The sequence below is a fragment of the Rhinoderma darwinii genome, chromosome 1 (genome assembly GCF_050947455.1).
Source record: "Rhinoderma darwinii isolate aRhiDar2 chromosome 1, aRhiDar2.hap1, whole genome shotgun sequence".
NCBI lineage: Eukaryota > Metazoa > Chordata > Amphibia > Anura > Rhinodermatidae > Rhinoderma > Rhinoderma darwinii.
In genome coordinates this window covers 625,495,471-625,516,614 of record NC_134687.1, presented here as the reverse complement: position 1 = coordinate 625,516,614, position 21,144 = coordinate 625,495,471, and the positions used below count along the sequence as shown (strand labels likewise).

The following is a 21,144-nucleotide window of genomic DNA, read 5'->3' as shown; positions in this document are numbered from 1 at the left end:
CAAGAGGAAATGATGTCCTCCAAAATTCTACTCATGAAAAATTAAATGGTAACATATACGTACCCAAAAATAACGCTAACGTTAATGTTGATGCAAAAATAACAAAGTTATTAGTTCAAAATTCTGTGTGATCCTAAAGCCCAATGACGGCTTAGTCCTGCGAGGGTTAATACAGTTTTTTTTTTAAAATAATTCTTATTATTAGAAATTGTACTTTCTTGTTGTTGCCCAGTCTTCGGGTGTCCTTTTCTGTTGTCTAAGTGTTAATGTTTTGTGCAGTTTATTCTTCGCGTTTTATAAATTGTTTTTGGTGCATGAAGAGTTGTTTAGTCGTTACTAATATGTCATTGTCTTCTAACGATCACTCCATATTCCCTGATCTGAACATTACCCCGTGTACCCCAGTTGTCAGCTGTAATTGTCGCCCTCCTTCTCTCTCTTTGTCTAGATACAACAAGCACATGTGTCTGCAGAGAAGCCCAGACTTGTGAATTTGACGGCATCACCATTTGTGTCTTAGTGAACGGCAAGAAGCAAACCCTGAGTGAATGTGACACTGGAATCCTCAAATGCCAAGGGGAGGAGGTGGCGGTTGTCAGCACAAGTCCCTGTGATGTCTAGAGGAATTAGAGTCTTTCTCTAGTTAACTCTTGTCTAGTCAACTAACATGTCAGCCCAGCTCAGCTACTCCATGCTGAAAATTGTCAGGGAATTATCATTGTGTATAGAGGAAAGATGTCTGTACCCGCTCTCTTCATGTTTTATACCAGCTAAAAATAAAACTGGGTTTGTACATGTTTTTATGATCTCTTAATATAATAACCTCTTCCTTAAAGAGGCTCTGTCACCAGATTTTGCAACCCCTATATGCTATTGCAGCAGATCGGCGCTGCAATATAGATAAGAGTAACGTTTTTATTTTTAAAAAACGAGCATTTTTGGCCAAGTTATGACCATTTTTGTAGTTATGCAAATGAGGCTTGCAAAAGTACAACTGGGCGTGTTGAAAAGTAAAAGTACAACTGGGCGTGTATTATGTGCGTACATCGGGGCGTTTTTACTACTTTTACTAGCTGGGCGTTCTGACGAGAAGTATCATCCACTTCTCTTCAGAACGCCCAGCTTCTGCCAGATCACGCTGTGACGTCACTCACAGGTCCTGCATCGTGTCAGACGAGCGAGGACACATCGGCACCAGAGGCTTCAGTTGATTCTGCAGCAGCATCAGCGTTAGCAGGTAAGTCGATGTAGCTACTTACCTGCAAACGCTGATGCTGCTGCAGAATCAACTGTAGCCTCTGGTGCCAATGTGTCCTCGCTCATCTGACACGATGCAGGACCTGTGAGTGACGTCACAGCGTGATCTGGCAGAAGCTGGGCGTTCTGAAGAGAAGTGGATGATACTTCTCGTCAGAACGCCCAGCTAGTAAAAGTAGTAAAAACGCCCCGATGTACGCACATAATACACGCCCAGTTGGACTTTTACTTTAAACACGCCCACTTGGACTTTTGCAAGCCTCATTTGCATAACTACAAAAATGGTCATAACTTGGCCAAAAATGCTCGTTTTTTAAAAATAAAAACATTACTGTAATCTACATTGCAGCGCCGATCTTCTGCAATAGCAGATAGGGGTTGCAAAATCTGGTGACAGAGCCTCTTTAACTCAAGGTGATCACAGTCCTTAAAGGAGTATTGAATGGATAGGTGATAACTGGTATATTGGTGGGGATCCAACTCCTGGGACCTCTGTTAATCGCCAGAACTCCATTTTCATCACTGATTTAGACTGGTCATAGACTTCAAATTGAGCGCCACTGGCGTATGCTCCATTCAACTCCTCCTGGCAAGAGTCTGGCTTTTTGCTGCTGGGGGAAACATGGAAAATGGGACCACCATTCTGGTGATCGGTGACGGTCCCATCAGTATAGAGTTAGCTCTCCTGTGTGGTGTAGTATAGAGGAGATGTCAGCTTTACTGTGTGGTGTAGTATAGAGGATATGTCAGCTCTCCTGTGTGGTGTAGTATAGAAAATCTATCAGCTCTCCTGTGTGGTGTAGTATAAAGGATCTATCAGCTCTCTTGTGTGGTGTAGTATAAAGGATCTATCAGCTCTCCTGTGGGGTGTAGTATAGAGGATCTATCAGCTCTCCTGTAAGGTGTAGTATAGAGGACCTGTCAGCTGAATTGTGTGGTGTAGTATAGAGGAGCTGTCAGCTCTCCTGTGTGGTGTAGTATAGAGGACCTGTCAACTCTCCGGTGTGGTGTAGTATAGAGGATCTCTCAGCTCTCCTGTGTGGTGTAGTATAGAGGAGCTGTCAGCTCTCCTCTGTGGTGTAGTATAGAGGATCTGTCAACTCTCCTGTGTGGTGTAGTATAGAGGATCTCTCAGCTCTCCTGTGTGGTGTAGTATAGAGGAGCTGTCAGTACTCCTGTGTAGTGTAGTATAAAGGAGCTGTCAGCTCTCCTGTGTGGTGTAGTATAGAGCAGCTGTCAGCTTTCCTTTGTGGTGTAGTATAGATGATCTGTCAGCTTTCCTGTGTGGTGTAGTATAGAGGATCTGTCAGTTCTCCTGTGTGGTGTAGTATAGAGGATCTGACAGCTCTCCTGTGTGGTGTAGTATACGGGATCTGTCAGCTCTCCTGTGCTGTGTAGTATAGAGGAGCTGTCAGCTCTCCTGTGTGGTGTAGTATAGAGGAGCTGTCAGCTGTATTGTGTGGTGTAGTATAGAGGATCTGTCAGCTCTCCTGTGTGGTGTAGTATAGAGGAGCTGTCAGTACTCCTGTGTGGTGTAGTATAGAGGAGCTGTCAGCTCTCCTGTGTGGTGTAGTATAGATGATCTGTCAGCTTTCTTGTGTGGTGTAGTAGAGGATCTGTCAGTTCTCCTGTGTGGTGTAGTATAGAGGATCTGACAGCTCTCCTGTGTGGTGTAGTATACTGGATCTGTCAGCTCTCCTGTGCAGTATAGAGGAGCTGTCAGCTCTCCTGTGTGGTGTAGTATAGAGGATCTGTCAGCTCTCCTGTGTGGTGTAGCATAGAGGAGCTGTCAGCTCTCCTTTGTGGTGTAGTATAGAGGAGCTGTCAGTACTCCTTTGTGGTGTAGTATAGAGGATCTGCCAACTCTTCTGTGTGGTGTAGTATAGAGGATCTGTCAGTTCTCCTGTGTGGTGTATTATAAAGGATCTGTCAGCTCTCCTGTGTGGTGTAGTATAGAGGATCTGTCAGCTCTTCTGTGTGGTGTAGTATAGAGGATCTGTCAGCTCTCCTGTAAGGTATAGTATAGAGGAGATTTCAGCTCTCCTGTGTAGTATAGTGGATCTGTCAGTTCTCCTGTGTTGTGTAGTATAGAGGAGCTGTCAGCTCTCCTGTATGGTGTAGTAAAGAGGATATATCATCTCTCCTGTGTGGTGTAGTATAGAGGATCTGTCATCTCTCCTGTGTGGTGTAGTAAAGAGGATATATCATCTCTCCTGTGTGGTGTAGTATAGAGGATCTGTCATCTCTCCTGTGTGGTGTAGTACAGAGGATCTGTCATCTCTACTGTGTGGTGTAGTATAGAGGATCTGTCAGCTCTCCTGTGTGGTCCTGCGATGGCAAGCACGGCCAGCCGCTGACTGCCACGGGCCACATTTTCGGGCCGTGCTCCCATACAAAGTATGGGAGCACAGCCCTTAAATTTAGAAAAGTAGGACATGCTCCATAATTCACGGCACGGTTCTACGGCACGGACACCCTTCCGTAACGATATGGAAAGGTGTCCGCGGACAATAGAACCGGTCGTGTCCGTAAATACGGTCCGTATTGCGGTGCGCAATTCCGGAGATTTTTTACGGTCGTGTGCATGGGGCCTTATATACTGGTCAACTTTGCTATTAGATGTTATCTCTATTGAATGTGGTTGGGTAATAACATAATAAGATATGAACACCTCTTCTACTTTAACTACCTGGTCTGATGATTACAATGAGATGTTGACAGCCGAGGAAGAAATATTTTGATGTAATTGTTGTGTTTATGTCCTTTTTACATAACAATTCCAACTAAAATACAATAAATTTGATTTATATAAGATCTACCTGCAGACTTACCAGTATTTCAGAGTGTGAGGTCTCTAAAGCCATGTGATCAGCTCTGTTAACAAACCGTTAATGAAGTGTCTCTCTCTGCCTCTAGCACAGCAGGAAGTCTTAGTATGAAGTATGACAGCAATGTGCTACTTTCATCCAGCCAATCAGATAAATATAAACAAAAACTTGTCTCCCTAATTTTTGGATTCCGTTGGACACTTCCTTACTCTCATTACCACCTCCCGCACCCAACAAGCCTTAGGCCAGCTTTACATGACCATAATATGGATGCATTTCTGCGCCCGTATTATGGTCACAAATACAAAGCTCAAGTTTGGGTTCAATGACTAGAACTAACAGCACCATGGGAACTTATACCATTTAATCAGTCAGTGAACATTTCTGTGCTCAGATGAAAAGTCGTAGTTTTGGTTTAAATGAAGTTGAGCCTCAAATCTTTTATGACGTCACAAAAACATATTGGTGAAGATAAATTAATACTGTAGCGTCTAGGGCCGCGGACCGTCGTGTTTACTGACCCCCCGACGGCCGCAGCCATGGATCTGTGAGCGCTGGCCCGCATCTCCTCCCCAGGAGAGGCCGGCGTTCACTTCCGCTCCGGTCCGCTGTGTCCTGTAGGGGGGCGTGCGCACGCTCGTGCCCGGCCTTAAAGGGCCAACGTGCGCACATGGGAATTATCATTAATTAGCCCATGATCACCCTGAACTATAAGATGGGCCCTATCCTTTGCTCATTGCCAGGGCGTTGTTGTCTTTGCCTATGTTAGTCTTGCAAATGGTCCCTTAGTGTTATCCTGTTCCCGCTGTTCCCGTACCCTGCTACCTGTGCCCTGTATCCCGTGCTATTTGTTCCTGTGCCTTAAACCTGTTGGAGTCGTGTTGTGCCACCGGTTCTGCCTGCTGTGTTATACCACGTCTGGTATCTGCTGTCAAGGTCCTATCTGTGCCTAGTCGTTGCTACTGTATGAACCACTACAGGTTCCCTTGTGCTTGGACTATTTATAAATTGACTTGGTACTGTGTTGTCCAGCTCTTATCCCAATACGGCGGTACGGCCCAGTGGGTCCACATACCCACAGATCGTGACAGTACGCTCAGGCCATGGACCCCGCTGGTCAACCCAAGACCGTGACGACGTCACAAGAACTGGAGGCAGACCTGCGAGACCTTCGGTCAAGACAAGACCAACTTCTCCTAGCAGTGAACTCCATTACACAGCAACTGGATGCGCAAGCTGCAGCCATCAAGGCACCTGTTCCTGTTCCTCTGGCTGATCCTCCTATTACACCTCCTGGCAGTACCAGTACCGACTGCCGATTCTCGCTGCCACTACCTTCTAGCTTCAACAGAAACGCGAGTACCTGCAGAGGTTTTTTGAACCAGTGCCAGATCCACTTCAGCCCATGCCAAAGTATTTCCGTCTGATGGCGCAAGGATCACTTTCATCATCTTGCTCCTTACTGGCAAGGCCCTAGCATGCGCGAATCCTATCTGGGAACGTCAGGGACCAGAGACCCGTGACTTCCAGTGTTTCCTACGGACTTTGCACTCTGTATTTGAGGAACCTGGGCGAGTCTAATCTGCTGCTGCTACTCTGCTGACCCTTCGCCAGGGAGAAACCTCCATCGGCGACTATGCCATTCAGTTTCGCACCCTGGCGGCAGAGCTGTCCTGGAACAACGAGGCCTTGGTGGCTACATTCTGGCAGGGACTGTCTTCCGAGATTAAAGACGAGCTTGCCGCTCGTGATCTGCCATCGACCCTGGGTGACCTCATTATCCTCACCACCCGGATTGACTTGAGGATCCGACAGCGATCCCAAGAGGTTCGTCGGCAGAGAAGACTTCCCAGGCTGGTTCCTACTTTCCAGCAAGCCCTGTTGCCCTTACCAGTTGTTCCACCAGAGGAGCCTATGCAGGTGGACCGGCTCCAATTATCCATCCAGAAGAAACAACGCAGACGCACTTCGGGACTTTGTCTGTATTGTGGCCTCGGAGGCTATGTGGTGTGTTTGTGCCCTCAGAAGCCAAAAAACTCCAAATGCCTAGGATTGGTTGGAGAGACAAACCTAGGCGATGCAGCGCTGAAGAAAAAACTCTCTTCAAAACTATCAATCCCTGTGACTATAGTGTCCGGCGAAAGGACGCACCAGGCATCTACCTATCTGGACTCTGGATCCGCAGCTAATTTCATCAAAAATGACCTAGTGGATCTTCTCCAGTTGCCCACAGTCCCTCTGGAGCCGTCTTTGGTTGTTTCCTCAGTGAATGGATTGCCTCTGCCCGATCCATTGGTATCTGAGACCAAACCGCTGAAGCTCCAAGTTGGAGCCCTTCATTTGGAGCTAATTTCATTTCTTGTCCTGCCCAAAGCTGTCAACCCTGTGCTGCTGGGCCTGCCTTGGCTTCAACTACATGCCCCAGTCCTGGACTGGAATTCCGGAGAGGTTCTCCAATGGGGCTTCAAGTGTCTCAATCGCTGTCTGTTGCAGATCCATCCGGCCCAGCCTCCTCTGCCTCAGTCATTGGCAGGATTACCTCCTCATTACTCTCAGTTTGCAGATGTCTTCAGCAAGAAGGAGGCTGAGACGCTGCCCCCACACCGGGCTTATGACTGCCCTATTGAACTGGTTCCTAATGCGTCCCCTCCTCGTGGACGTGTATACCCTCTCTCCTTGCCAGAGACTCAGTCTATGTTAGCCTATATCAAGGAGAATCTGGAGAGGGGTTTTATACAAAAATCCTCCTCCCAGGCCGGGGCCGGGTTCTTCTTTGTCAAGAAGAAAGACGGATCTCTTTGACCTTGCATCGACTACCGGGGCCTCAATCAAATCACAGTCAAGAACAAATATCTGTTGAAGAGAGTTTTTTCTTCAGCGCTGCATCGCCTAGGTTTGTCTTTTCCAAACTATTTGACCGCATATGAGGAGCCAAGATTTTCTCTAAACTAGACCTGCATGGGGCTTACAACTTGATCTGGACCCGCCGGGGTGACGAGACCAATACCCGGTAATGCCCTTTGGTCTGTGTAACGCACCCGCGGTCTTCCAAGAGTTAGTCAATGACATCTTCCGACGTCTCCTCTATGTCTGTGTTGTGGTCTATCTAGATGACATTTTGATTTTTCCTCCAGATCCGACGACTCATCGGAGACATGTCCGTCAAGTTTTGCTGCGATTAAGGGAGAATCCCCTGTATGCCAAGCTGGAGAAGTGCATGTTTGAGAAGAATTCTCTGCCCTTCCTGGGCTATATCCTCTCAGATCAAGGTCTCAAGATGGATCATGAGAAGGTAAAATCCATCCTGGAATGGGCATTTCCTCAAGGCTTGAGGTCCTTACAGCGTTTTTTGGTATTCGCCAACTTCTACCGGCAGTTTATCCCAAACATCTCTTCACTGACAGCTCCCATCTCTACCCTCACCAAAAAAGGTATGAACGCCAAGGTGTGGACTCCAGAGGCAGAATCTGGAACGCCTTCACGTCAGCCTGAACTCTCCATAATCCTGATGTATCTTGACAGTTTTCGTTGGGGGTGGACGCTTCCTCTGTTGATGCAGGTGCACTTCTGTTCCAGAGAGGTTCCAAAGGGAAGGCAGTGGTATGTGGCTATTATTCTAGACTTTTTTTTTCTCCTGCAGAGCGCAATCACTTTGTTGGGGATCGGGAGTTACTGGCCATCAAATTGGCTCTGGAGGATTGGAGACATCTACTAGAGGGCGCAGCTCACCCCATCCTGATATATACTGACCACAAGCACCTCATCTATCTCCAGTCGGCCCAACGGCTGAAGCCCCGTCAAGCCAGGTGGTTGCTGTTCTTCGCTCCGGTTCCAGTTTGTGCTCCACTACCATCCAGTTGACAAAAAAGTGAGGGCCGATGCCTTGTCCAGGTAGTTAGAAACAGAGGACATCGTGGAGTCTCCGAAAAGTATCATTGACCCGTCCTGTATTATTTCTGTTAATCCTCTGCAAGTTAGAGTCATCCCCCCGGGGAGGACTTTTGTGCGCCTGGCAGACAGGAGGAGAATACTTCACTGGGGGTACAGCTCCAGACTGGCTGGGCATGCTGGTGCTCGGAAAACCCGAGATCTGATTGCCTGTCATTTCTGGTGGCCCACACTACCCAAAGATATTGTGGACTTTGTCTCGTCCTACACTGTGTGTGCTGTCAACAAGGTTACTCACTCCAAGCCTGCTAGTCTGCTCCAACCTCTGCCTGTGCCCAATGCTCCCTGGCAGCATATAGCAATGGACTTTGTCACAGACCTTCCCTCCTCTGCTGGATGCAATACGGTCTGGGTGGTGGTGGACCGGTTCTCGAAAATGGCTCATTTTGTTCCGCAGACCTTCTGCTACCTTCTGCTTCTCGACTGGCTAACCTCTTCATCCAACACATCTTCCGCTTGCATGGCTTGCTTCTTCAGATCGTGTCTGATCGGGGGGTTCAGTTTACCTCTAAATTCTGGAGAGCCCTCTGTAAACTCCTAGATGTGAAGTTTTCCTCAGCTTACCATCCCCAGTCCAATGGTCAAGTTGAGAGGATTAACCAAATCATGGAGAATTATCTACAACACTTCATCTCCACGCATCATGATGACTGGGTACATCTTCTTCCTTGGGCCGAGTTCTCAAACAACAACCACACAAATGAGTCCACTGCTTCTACCCTATTCTTCATTGTCTACGGCCAACATGCACAAATTCCTCTTCCTGTTTCAGCTACGTCCAAGGTGCCCGCAGCTGACTCTGCAGTCAGGGACTTTCTACAGATCTGGCAGCAAACCCGGTCCTCTATTCTGCTGGAGGTCGACCGCATGAAGCGAAAGGCAGATACTAGAAGAAGAGAGCCGCCTCAGTATCTTCCAGGTACCAAAGTCTGGCTGTCCTCAAGGAATATCCGTCTAAAGGAACCTTCATGCAAGTTTGCTCCCAGGTTCCTCAGACACTTTGAGATCCTACAGCAAATCATCCCTGTCTCCTACAAGCTTTGGCTGCCTCCCACCCTCAGGATCCCCAACTCTTTTCATGTGTCCCTCCTGAAGCCTGTGGTCTTCAACCACTATACAAAAACGCCTAGCTCTGCAGTTGCTCCCAGCGGTTCTTCTGATGTATTCGAGGTTAAGGAGATCCTGGACTTCAAAAAAATAAGAGGAAGAACTTTTTATTTGGTGGATTGGAAGGGGTTTGGTCCAGTAGAGAGGTCCTGGGAGCCAGAAGAGAACCTCAATGCCCCTGACCTCATTAAGAAGTTCCTCTCTCGCTCTAGTCCCAAGAAGAGGGGGCGTAAGAGTGGGGATACTGTAGAGTCCATGGCCGCGGACCGTCGGGATTACTTATCCCCCGATGGCCGCAGCCATGGATCTGTGATCACTTCTGCTCCAGCCCGCTGTGTCCTGTAGGGTGCTTGCGCACGCTCGTGCCCGGCCTCATTTCCTGAGCGTTGTTGTGTTTTCCTATGTTAGTCTTGCTAATTGTCCCTTAGTGTTATCCTGTTCCCGTTGTTCCCGTGCCCTGCTACCTGTGCCCTGTAACCTATGCTATTTGTTCCTGTGCATTAAACCTTTTGGAGTCGTGTTGTTCCACCGGTTCTGCCTGCTGTGTTACACCATCTCTGGTGTCTGCTGTAAAGGTCCCATCTGTGCCTACCCGTTGCTACTGTCTGAACCACTACAGGTACCCTTGTGCTTGGACTATTTATATATTGACTTGGTACTCTGTTGCATAGCTGCTATCCCACTACGGCGGTATGGCTCAGTGGGTCCACATACCCGGATCGTGAGAAATACTGTCCTAAGTTAGACTTGATTAAACTATACCGGACAGGCAAAAACTGTGCCAAGTTAATTACAATGGCGCACGGCGTATGATAAACTTTGCGCATGTTCCTAGATATGTAAGACACTTTCTTAGGCCACCTCATGTCTGCCATATTTACAATATTGTGCGCCAAAAGAATGGTGTATGCCTTTAATAAACTTCTCCTCAAATTCACACCAATTTTTGTACACCTTTTCATAACTGGTCTAGTAAAGCATTAAAAATGTACTTAACACATAATAAATTTGGCGCATAGCATGTACACAAGTTATGTCGCAATTTGAGGCCAAATTATGGTGCATTTTGCTTAGTAAATCCCCTTCCCCGCTGAAATAGCTTTCCATGACGTACTATTGAAAACAAGAAACAACGTCTTGAGTTGTGTAAAATGATAAACTCAACTCTGCAATGTAGGCCTAAAACATAAATTCTGTTGACATCAGGTTTATTGAAACCTTGGAGAATATTGTTGATCTTAAAGCTCGAAATCTTTGTCTTATCATTTCTAACAATATATTTTTATTTTTCTGAATAAACACCTAGAAGCATTACTGGCCACATGCACCATCATTTAATAATTCAGCCTTCAGCTTTGAGCATTTTATGGCTCCCAATGAGCAGAGGTTGACGGTTCTTTGTCTCCCAGAAGATCCTGTCTTGATGCAGAACAGCTGCTGATTGTTCTCCGGGCACTGATTCGGGAGAAGGCAAAAACACTGAGACCCTGTGAACAATGAAGAAGATATAGTCTCAGTCTATAGATGTATAGTATATCTCAGGAACCTGGGAAATCAGACCCGGAATCACTGTAGTCAGGGATAGATTTACCTATAGGCACAGTGGACATGTAGCTATGTGGAAATGGCGACTGCTGATAGGAAAATGTACATAAAAATGCACTAAACAGTTTTGAGGAGGACACCCAAGAGAGGGACAAGGAAAATGCTGCAGAGCAGGGTGACCATGGAGGGACAAGGGTAAGGATGCAGAGGAGGGTGCCCAGGGAGGGTTCAAGGGGAATGCTACAGAGGAGGGCACACAGGGAGGGATAAGGGGGAATGCTGCAGAGGAGGGAACCCAGGGAGGGACTAGGGGAAGGATGAAGAGGAGGATGCCAAGGGAGAGACAAGGGCAATGCTGCAAAGGAGGGCACCCAGGGAGGCACAAGGGGAAAACTGCAGAGGAGGACATCCCTGGAGAGACAAGGGGAAGGCTGCAGAGGAGGAGGAAACCCAAGGACAGATAAGGGAAAGACTGCAGATGAGGGCGCCCAGGGAGTGACAAAGGCAAGGATGCAGAGGAGGGCGCTCAGGGAGGGACAAAGGGAAGGATGCAGAGGAGGGCGCCCAGTGAGGGACAAGGGTGAAGGATGCAGGGGAGGGTGCCCAGAGAGGGTCAAAGGGAAGGCTGCAGAGGATGCCGAGGGAGGGGCAAGGGGAAGACTGCAGAGGGGGACATCCCTGGAGCGACAAGGGGAAGGCTGCCGAGGAGGAGGAAACCCAGAGAAGGATAAGGGAAAGACTACTGAGAAGGACACCCAGGGAGGAACATAAGGAAAGTTGCAGAGAAGCAGGATACCCTAGGAGCGAGTAGGGGAAATCTGCAGAGGAGGACACCAAGGACGGGACAAGTGGAAGGCTGCTGAAGAGGAGGATAACCAGGGAGTGACAAGTGGAAGGAGGTAGAGGAGGAGGACACATAGAAAGGTAGAAGCAGAAGTTTTCAGAGGACACAAGGGATGGACAAAGGGAAGGCTACAGTGTAGGAAACCATGGGAGGGACAAGGGGAAAAATGTAGAGGAAATCAGACACCCAGGGAGGGACAAGGTGTAGACTGGAGAGGAAGAGGTCACCCGGGGGGGCGGGGGGGACAAGGGGAAGGATGCAGAGGAGGACACCCAAGGATAGACAGAGGGAAGACTGCTGAGAATGATACCCAGGGAAGGATAAGGGGAATGCTGTAAAGGAGGACAGTCAGAGGGAGACAAAGGGAAGGCAGCAGAGGAGAAGAAAGACATACAGGGAGGGAATAGGGGAAGACTGTAGAAGAGGAGGACACCGAGAAGAAAAAAGGGGTAGGCTGCTGAGGAGTATGACACCCAAGGAGGGTATAAAGGGAGGCTGTAGAAGAGGAGGACGCCCAAGAGGGACAAGGGAAAGGCTGCCGAGGAGGGCAACCAAGGATGGACAAAGGGAAGACTGCTGAGAATTATACCCAGGGAGGGATAAGGGGAAGGCTGTAAAGGAGGACATTCAGAGAGGAACAAAGGAAAGGCTGCAGAAGAGAAGAAGGACACACAGGTAGGGAATAGGGGAGGACTGTAGAGGATGACACCCAGAAGGAACAAGGGGAAGGCTGCTGCAGAGGAGGATGACACCCAGGGAGGGAATAGGGGAAGGCTGCAGAGGAGGAGGACGCCAAGAAAGGCAATGGAAAGGCTGCAGAGGACGACGAAAGCCACTAGGGACAAGGAGAAGGCTGCAGAGGAGGTGGACACCCAGGTAGGGACAAGAGGAAGTCGGTAGAGGAGGAGGGCAACCCGGGAGGGACAAGGAGAAGGCAGCAGAGGAAGATGACAGCCAGTAGGGACAGGAGGAAGGCTACAGAGGAGGATACCCAGAATGGACAAGGGGAAGGTCACAGAGGAAGAGGGGGGGGGGGGACAAGAGAAAGTCTGTAGAGGGGAAGACCCAGGAAGGAAAAAGGAAAGGCACCATAGGGGGACACTCAGAGGGGGGGCAAGGTGAAGGTTGGACAAAAAGAGGATACCTAGGCAGATGTGAGGAGTGCACCACAATGTGCTAGCAGATAAACACTTTAAAGCCATATATGACTGTAGGTTTGGTCTATTCAATGGGCAGAATCTCTGGTGCTAGACAATTCATGCCTACAGACTCTTTTTTATTATATAAAAAAAAATTACGTTTGGAAGCCCCATTGTACAGTCTTTCACTGTAGTATTTTCATGGAAAGTCACTACATTATTTAACACATTCCTTACCAGTTGGCATCTCATTTATACTGGCACCCAACTGCACATATCATAACCCCTCAACCAATAAATAAATATTCATATTTACTTTCATGCTTCTACTTACCAAAGAAACATATATTTTAGTAATTTTGTATCATGTTCATCTTCCCTTATCTATTACATTATTGTACATTTACAGGTGGAACGAGCAACTGACGCCTGTTATATATTCTGGCATCACATCGACAAGCCATTGCTAGATGGCAACGTGTTTTATTTATGTTTTGTAATGCAATTGAGGGCTAATATGATGGTGGCAACCATGTCTGTACATGCCTAAAACTAAACCGGGTCAAACTGCATAATACCTGTGCATCGTTCCCAGTCATAGCAGAAGTCATATCCACATGGTTCCCTCTTTATGCTGCTTGCCGACAGAGATTTTCGGTCTCGCACCCAGTTCAGGTTGATATCTTTGCAGTCGCCATTATTTAAGAATAGAAGTTTTTTTGTTCCCTGGCAGCGGTGAGCCAAGAAGTGACACTGGGACATAGTGACAAAGTTATCAATCCCTTCATCATAAGCGCAGAGATCTTCTGTATGATGCCTATAAGAGGAAAGAAATCTAAGTATGGCACTATGGCCCTTAGCAATGTCGTTTATTTATTTATTTCTGTTACTTATATAGCGCGAACATATTCTGCAGCGCTGTACAGAGGTCCTTACTTACTGTCCCCATTGGGGCTCACAAATTTAAATTCCCTATTGGTATGTATTTGGGGTGTGGGAGGAAACCCATGCAAACACGGGGAGAACATGCAAACTCCATGCAGTAATTTACTACCACCGGGTAGCTTGAATGAGACTATCCTTTAACTTATACTTTCATCTTCTTCTAGCCCTTTCCCCTTAGTGTATTCTTCAGGCCGTAGTACTTTAGTTTGATGCATCTGCATGTAGAGAAGTTCTACCTGCTATACAACAGAATGTCTCTCAATATTACTTGTTGTAGGCCCTTCTTGGGTAAAACAAAAAGAGAAGGCATAGAAACCATAATAAGAAAGATTGCAAGTTATGTGGACTGAAAGGAAGGCATGGACCACATTTAGAGTTGTATTGGAGGATAGCATTTGCCATATTCACCTACATGGCGCACACTACGGAACAATGGCCGGTTGTACCTGGCGTCATTCATCAAAAAGTAGCAGACAAGTTATATATGATATGCCCTTGGTGCGACTTAAAAGCCTTTTTACTAACACAAATATTGACTATTGACTAATACAAATATAGACTAAGAATGGGGGGAGGGCTTTGTATATATGACGAACAATATGAATATGGCGTGCAGTATGTACACACTTGTTAGCTTGAAATTTCTAATACTGTAGAACATTTTCTTAGATACAGTAAATGTAAATACACACATTACACATCATTGCTAAATTTATACTATGCAACATAACACAATCAGCATTTTAAGCCCGAGGGCCCTAAAAATATACCCTGTACTGTGGCACTAGATTTCTTACCCACAATCCTCATCAGGGGACATGCAAACACACTGGGAACCCACTTGCTTTTCTCCTGGGTTACAGTCTCCTTGAGATATTTTTTGTTGTGCTAAATAAAGGAAAACATAACCGTCAGACATGACTTTTCAAACATAATTGGCGCTTGAGAATATGCTGAGACTTACTGCTGTGCTAGGGGAAGAAGGAGCCACTACACTCATTAACTGGTCCCAGATCAACTCACTTGGTTGCTTTAGAAACTACACACTATGAAATACTGCATGAAGCTAAGAATACTAACATGGGCATATATTTTTTCTGGAGAACGGCTGTTGTATTTCTTATTTTTTTTTATTTCTTAATTAGTTGGGATAATGTTATTTGCTATATAACAATTATGTTGTGAATCTTTTTTATACAAAGCTAGAGCAATATATAAAAAAAAACAAAAAACAAAAAGCCAAACAGTATGTTCTAAGTTTGCTGGATAGATGTAAGATATTATTTGGCAATGGTCCCAGGGCCCACCAAAAGATTAAGCCCTATGATCATCTCATAGGTTATCAAGCAAATAAATATGTAATTGTTCTCTTACATGCCCAAAATATACAAGTTTTAGCGTGTTCCAAAGAAACATAATACTATTCGTGTGTGCTCATGGGTGAATAGAGAATTTAAAGGGCCCCTAAGAAAAACTCAGAATGGGCCTCTTTGAGTGCTCTGCTAAATTTACTATGACTTTATAAAAGATTTTTAGATAAAAAAGTCTGCGCTAATTCATCTTTTAATACATCTGTATAATCTGACTTGATAAATGAAATAATTCTAGCTGTCTGCAGCCACCACTAGGGGGAGCTCATTGGATTTTGTTTTATACAACTGTTATTGAAAACAATGGGAGCTGTATGAATCTATATGCAGTGAGTTTTCCCTAGTGGCAGCTGCAGGGAAGCGCTATGACAGTATGGTAAAGAAGGGAAGAAGTTTAGTTCTGGACTCCAAAGCTGTCGTGTGCCCGAGGTCTATAGGAGATATTCCACTGAGTCTGGTATACTGAGAGTCCAAATTAAAGAACATGCAACATTTTGACATTGTCCATCCACTTGATTCTGCCTTCGGCATATGCCTAGTTTGTATGTATGACACATACAGCTCTGACTATATACATTTATGACCCTATAAGCAATGTAAGAAGTAAAATGAACCTTTTTCACAGCTGAGTTCCCCTTGTATAGGTGGACTCCACTCATAATCACTTCCGCACTTGTACCGATTTTCACCAGGAACTGTAAATCCGGACGGACAACTTAACTGAATTACTTCTCCGACTTTATATTCTGACTTAAATTGTAATAATGTCACATCATCAGTTTTTGATGGCCTAGGGCATGTGGTCCCTGACGTGAGAAATACATAATTGCACAATGAATACAATAATAGAACATAGCCGACACAGATTACAATGTATTAATAGAAAGAACTTGCATCAAAATTATTACAGTCAATGGCCGACCATGCGTACCAAAAAAGCCGAGTGGAACCGACAACAGTATAAGGTTCCCAGCACTTTCCTAGGACCCCTGCTTCTTTATTCTAGCAATTCTGATCTGACTGCTGGGATCCCTGCTGATTCTAGTGATGTCATCTATGTCTTAAAGAGATTGTCACGTAAGTGGTTTTAGTCTGAATAATTAAATGTAAGGCCCAGGGGCGTAACTAGGAAAGACTGGGCCCCATAGCAAACTTTTGACTGGAGCCCCCCCTCCCCTGGGTGTCACACAACCACCCCCCCCCCCTTGTAGATAGTGCCTTTTTTTACAGCCCCCCCCTGTAGATAACGCCATACAGCCCCCCTCTGTAGATAGCGCCATACATCCCCCTGTAGAGAACGCCATACAGCCCCCTGTAGATAACGCCATACAGCCCCCCTGTAGATAACGCCATACAGCCCCCCTGCAGAGAACGCCATACAGCCCCCCCTGTAGAGAACGCCATACAGCCCCCCCCTGTAGAGAACGCCATACAACCCCCCTGTAGGGAACGCCATACAGCCCCCCCTGTAGAGAACGCCATACAGCCCCCCCTGTAGGGAGCGCCATACAGCTCCCCCCCTGTAGGGAACGCCATACAGCCACCCCCCCCTGTAGGGAACGCCATACAGCGTCCCCCCTCCCAAAAAAATGCGACCTACAGTGTGTCCTACAAAATACATGTATCCCCTCTCCACAGGATCTCCACAGGATAGGGAATACATGAGTGATCGCTGGCATCGATAGGGAGAACGGGGGACTGAAAGTCCCCTGAACTTCTCCATGACAAACCTCTGACTTCCGGCGTCTGAGCAGCTCAATAAAAATGAAAGGAGCGCTGGTCACGCATGCGCACAAGCACGACCGGCGCTCCATTCATTTCTACGTAGCTGCCGACACAGACCCCGGAAGTCCGAGGTTTGTGATGGAGAACTTCAGGGGACTTTCAGTCCCCCGTTCTCCCTATCGCTGCCAGCGATCACACATGTATCCCCTGTCCTGTGGAGATCCTGTGGAGAGGGGATACATGTCTTTTGCTCTATTTTGCGCCTTCAGGACCAGACACCGTTTAGCCATTTTTAGCACGTGTTAGTTAAATGGCTATAACTTTTTTATTTGTTGGGCTAACTACGTGATTTTTGCGAAGTTTCTTCCGTAGACAATGCAGGTTTCATTTTTTATCGTTTTTATACACACCTTTTTTGCTATTTTAGAATTTTTATTCATAAAGTTTGAAAATAATAGTAAAAAAATAAGCTTTTTTACATTTCAGCTGTTTTTTTTTGGTAATACCATAGTTTTACCCTAAAATAGACGTTTTATTTGTGATCGCCATTGTCTACCGTTTTTTTTTTGGGGTGGGTATTTTATGTGTATTTATTATTTAATTTTTTTTTGCACTTTACTTTATTATTTTTTTATTACTATGGTCTGTCCCCCAAAGGTCAAAGAAGACCTTTGGGGAACTTTATATATTTTTTTTCTTTCTTTTACACCATGTTTTTCCACTGTAACTGGAGCTGCACAGCAGCCCCAGTTACAGGGGAAATCAGCCCTCTCATAGTGACGATTGTCACTAATAGGGCTGTGCTGGGTCTAGTAAGACCCAGCAGCAGTCTGCCACTAACGGCACCCGGCGATCATGTGACCAGTCACATGATCACCGGGAGGAATAGAGACAGCGCCGCTGCTGCTGTCTCTATTCCTGTACACAGCGCGCATTCATCGCTGTGTACAAGTGATCAGAGAAGACAGAAGCAGCGAAAGCTGCTTCTGTCCTCTCCTCAGGGTCCCCGGCAGTCACTGACAGCCGGAGACCCGACATTCAGCTGCCCGATCGCGCGGGCAGCAAGTTAAAACCCGAGCCGTAGAAAGTCTATGGCTCGGGTTTTAAGGACCCGTCCCTGACCGCCGGCCGTAAAAATACAGCCAGCGGTTGGGAACCAGTTAATGGCAGAGCGGGGAGATACCTCCCTGCTCTGCCGTAGTGTTCAGTGGCGTCCCGCTGTAGCAGCCATAGCGGCTGCTAGCGGAGCCTCCGGCCATGGTGGGGGCCCGTGCCGGCGGGCGACACGGGCCCCCTCATGCCGCGGGCCCCGTAGCAGCCGCTACTGTTGCTACGGCGGTAGTTACGCCACTGGTAAGGCCCCCATGCACACAACTGTAAGGGCATGCCCCCACGAGGCGGATTTCCTCCGCAACTGTCCGCATCAATGCCGCACCTAATCCGGGTTGCGGATTACGGCTGCGGATCTGCCCAAAATGTGCAGTAAATTGATGCGGACTAGCTGCTGCGGACTGCGGAAAAAGTGCTTCCCTTCTCTCTATCAGTGCAGGAGAGAGAGAAGGGACAGCACTTTCCCTAGTGAAAGTAAACGAATTTCATACTTACCGGCCGTTGTCTTGGTGACGCGTCCCTCTTTCGGCATCCAGCCCTACCTCCCTGGATGACGCGGCAGTCCATGTGACCGCTGCAGCCTGTGATTGGCTGCAGCCGTCACTTAGACTGAAACGTCATCCTGGGAAGCTGGACTGGAGACAGAAGCAGGGAGTTCTCGGTAAGTATGAACTTCTATTTTTTTACAGGTTGCTGTATATTGGGATCGGTAGTCACTGTCCAGGGTGCAGAAACAGTTACTGCCGATCGCTTAACTCTTTCAGCACCCTGGACAGTGACTATTTACTGACGTCTCCTAGCAACGCTCCCGTAATTCCGGGAGCCCCATTGACTTCCTTAGTCTGGCTGTAGACCTAGAAATACATAGGTCCAGCCAGAATGAAGAAATGTCATGTTAAAAAAGCAAGACGCATCCGCAGCACACATAACATGTGCATGACAGCTGCGGACTTCATTGCGGAATTTAGAATCTCCATTGAAGTCAATGGAGAAATTCCGCCATGAGTCCGCAACCAGTCCGCCACTGCTCCGCAACAGACAGAGCATGCTGCGGACACCAAATTCCGCTCCACAGCCTATGCTCCGCAGCGGAATTTTACGCATCGTCTAAACGAACACTTCTAAATTTAAGTGGAAGTCAATGGAGAAACGGCTCCGCTGCGGATTAACGCTGCGGAGTGTCCGCAGCGGAATTCAAGTGAAATTCCGCCACGTGTGAACCCAGCCTAAATAATCTCCCTAATTGCGGACCGTAATACGGTCTGCAATTACGGACCTGAATTCTCCAGGATTACAGCCCCTCCCCCAGAAGACCAGGTAGTGGCAGGGGAGCTTAATACAGGGCTTTTTATTTGTGAGTATAGTGTATAGTATTACTATTTTTCCTTATATAGGCCTCCAGCAGTACCATAGAGCTGTCATTAACTCCCCCTCCCTCTAATGATGATATGATGACTCTGCTCATTCTATCCCAGTCGAAAAAATAGGATGTGTCAGTCTATTGTATGTGCTCTAGTGAACAGTGTGAAAACTGCAATATTCAAGATTTATTTTATCTGGATAAAAATAAATGTTTATAATAAATAATATGTTTTTTTTCTGATGATAGGTTCCCTTCAAATGAGATAAGATAAATCCTTTAAAGGGGGTTTTACACTGGGCAAGTATCGGGCAGACAAGCAATCATAGAACGCTCGTTGCCGATAATTGCCCTGTGTAAACAGCGCAACGATCAGCTGATGAACAAGCAAACGCTCGATTATCAGCTGATCATGTAGTTTTAAAAAAGTTAAGTATTATCGTTGTCGGCAGCACAACTCCCTGTGTAAACAGGGAGACGCGCTGCTGACATGATAGAAATGTATGGGGATGAGCAATCGGAGTAACGACCGCTCGTCCCCATCCATAGCTCCGTGTGACAGGAGCAATCGGCCGGTGTAATAGGGGCTTAAAAGTCAACACTGCTCCAGGGAACATAAACCTGACAGCCCCTTTAAAATAGAAATCCAGGTATGGGCTTAAACATTATATGCATAAAAGTCAGTACCATTAAGTCAACTTATCTTAGAGGGGTCTGGAGGTGATAAAGGAGTCTAACAACAGCTGTGTTTGCAGAATTTAACTTGCAGCCCCATATAAGGAATGGTAACAAAGTACAAACTCAGCTCTACTACATAATTATAACACTACCCAACACCTGTAAAATTACTATGCACAAGGCTGATGAAAAAAAGTTAAACTCTTATACCTGCTATATACTGTTTGCATTTTATGCTTTGCTTATAATAGGCTCTGTCTGCCGGGATATCATCAATGTGCCGTCTCCTCCTCAGTACTGTAAATCAGTCACTGTTATGTGGCTCTGAACTGGTGGTGTATTCAACCAACGAGCATATAAACAAGACAACACTTTTATAACCTGTGTTACATTTACATATAAATGAGTACAGTAAATTACGAGTACACTTACTGACACACTCCACATGCTCTTGTTTCCACGTTCCATCTGGAAGACATCTTAGGAATTGAAACCCAGAAAGTTCATATCCAGAAAAGCAGATAATTTCGATCTCCTCGGCCACGGAATACCAGTTCTTCTCATTCTGAGCAGAAAAAGCCGGATTACTTCATAAATGACAGACGTTGTTTATGATATTGTGACATTATTGTAAGGAGAACTATCAAAAAAATTATAATTAATAAAACACAATCCACACAATATAATTAGACTTTGTAAGATATGAATGTTTTAACCATTTCCATGCCGCCCAACAGCTTTGTACATGAGCCATGAAATCCTCAGTGGTTGAGGTCTATGGCCCTTATAAACTGCAATAATGTCGGCAATATACCCTTTAGAGCTGATATATTATAAAGCTGATTACAGACATCTGTCTCCCAGACTACCCCATAAACATGCACACGCAGACCAGATGAGTATGCATGTATATTTCAATGGGGAGGGAAGCAGCTTTCAGACACCTCTGTCCCCTCCAGACTTCTCTGTATCCTCCAGACCCCTTTGTCTCTTCAGATATCTCTGTCCCCTTCAGACACTTCTGCCCTTTCCAAATGGCTCTGTCTCCCCTCCAGACTCCTTTGTCCCTCTCTTGTCTCTCTGTCCCCCCCAGACCCATCTATCCCCCTTGACACTCCTTTGGCCCCCTCCAGACACCTCTGTCTCCTTCAGACCCCTTTGTCCCCTCCATACACCTCTGTCCCCTCAAGACACCTCTGTCCCCTCCAGACACCTATTTTTCTTCCAGACACCTCTCTTTCTTCCAGACACCTCTTTCCCTTCCTGACTCCTTTGTCTGCCCTAGACA

The 21,144-nt window shown here is 46.6% G+C and overlaps 2 protein-coding genes across 2 annotated transcripts in view; one reads left to right on the top strand and one right to left on the bottom strand.

The window, feature by feature from the left end:
• C7 (complement C7) overlaps positions 1–799 on the top strand; it is a 70,767-nt gene extending 69,968 nt beyond the window's left edge. The window contains exon 18 of the mRNA XM_075842375.1: positions 449–799. Within this exon, the coding sequence (XP_075698490.1) occupies positions 449–621 (173 nt within the window). The 3' untranslated portion in view covers positions 622–799. The remainder of the gene's footprint in view (positions 1–448) is intronic.
• Positions 800–10,039: 9,240 nt separating this feature from the next.
• Positions 10,040–21,144, bottom strand: part of C6 (complement C6) — a 122,771-nt gene continuing 111,666 nt past the window's right edge. The window contains exons 14-18 of the mRNA XM_075842369.1: positions 20,289–20,421; positions 15,598–15,789; positions 14,411–14,501; positions 13,247–13,485; positions 10,040–10,627 (exon numbers count right to left, since the gene is read on the bottom strand). Coding sequence (XP_075698484.1) covers positions 10,452–10,627; positions 13,247–13,485; positions 14,411–14,501; positions 15,598–15,789; positions 20,289–20,421 — 831 coding nt within the window. The 3' untranslated portion in view covers positions 10,040–10,451. The remainder of the gene's footprint in view (positions 10,628–13,246; positions 13,486–14,410; positions 14,502–15,597; positions 15,790–20,288; positions 20,422–21,144) is intronic.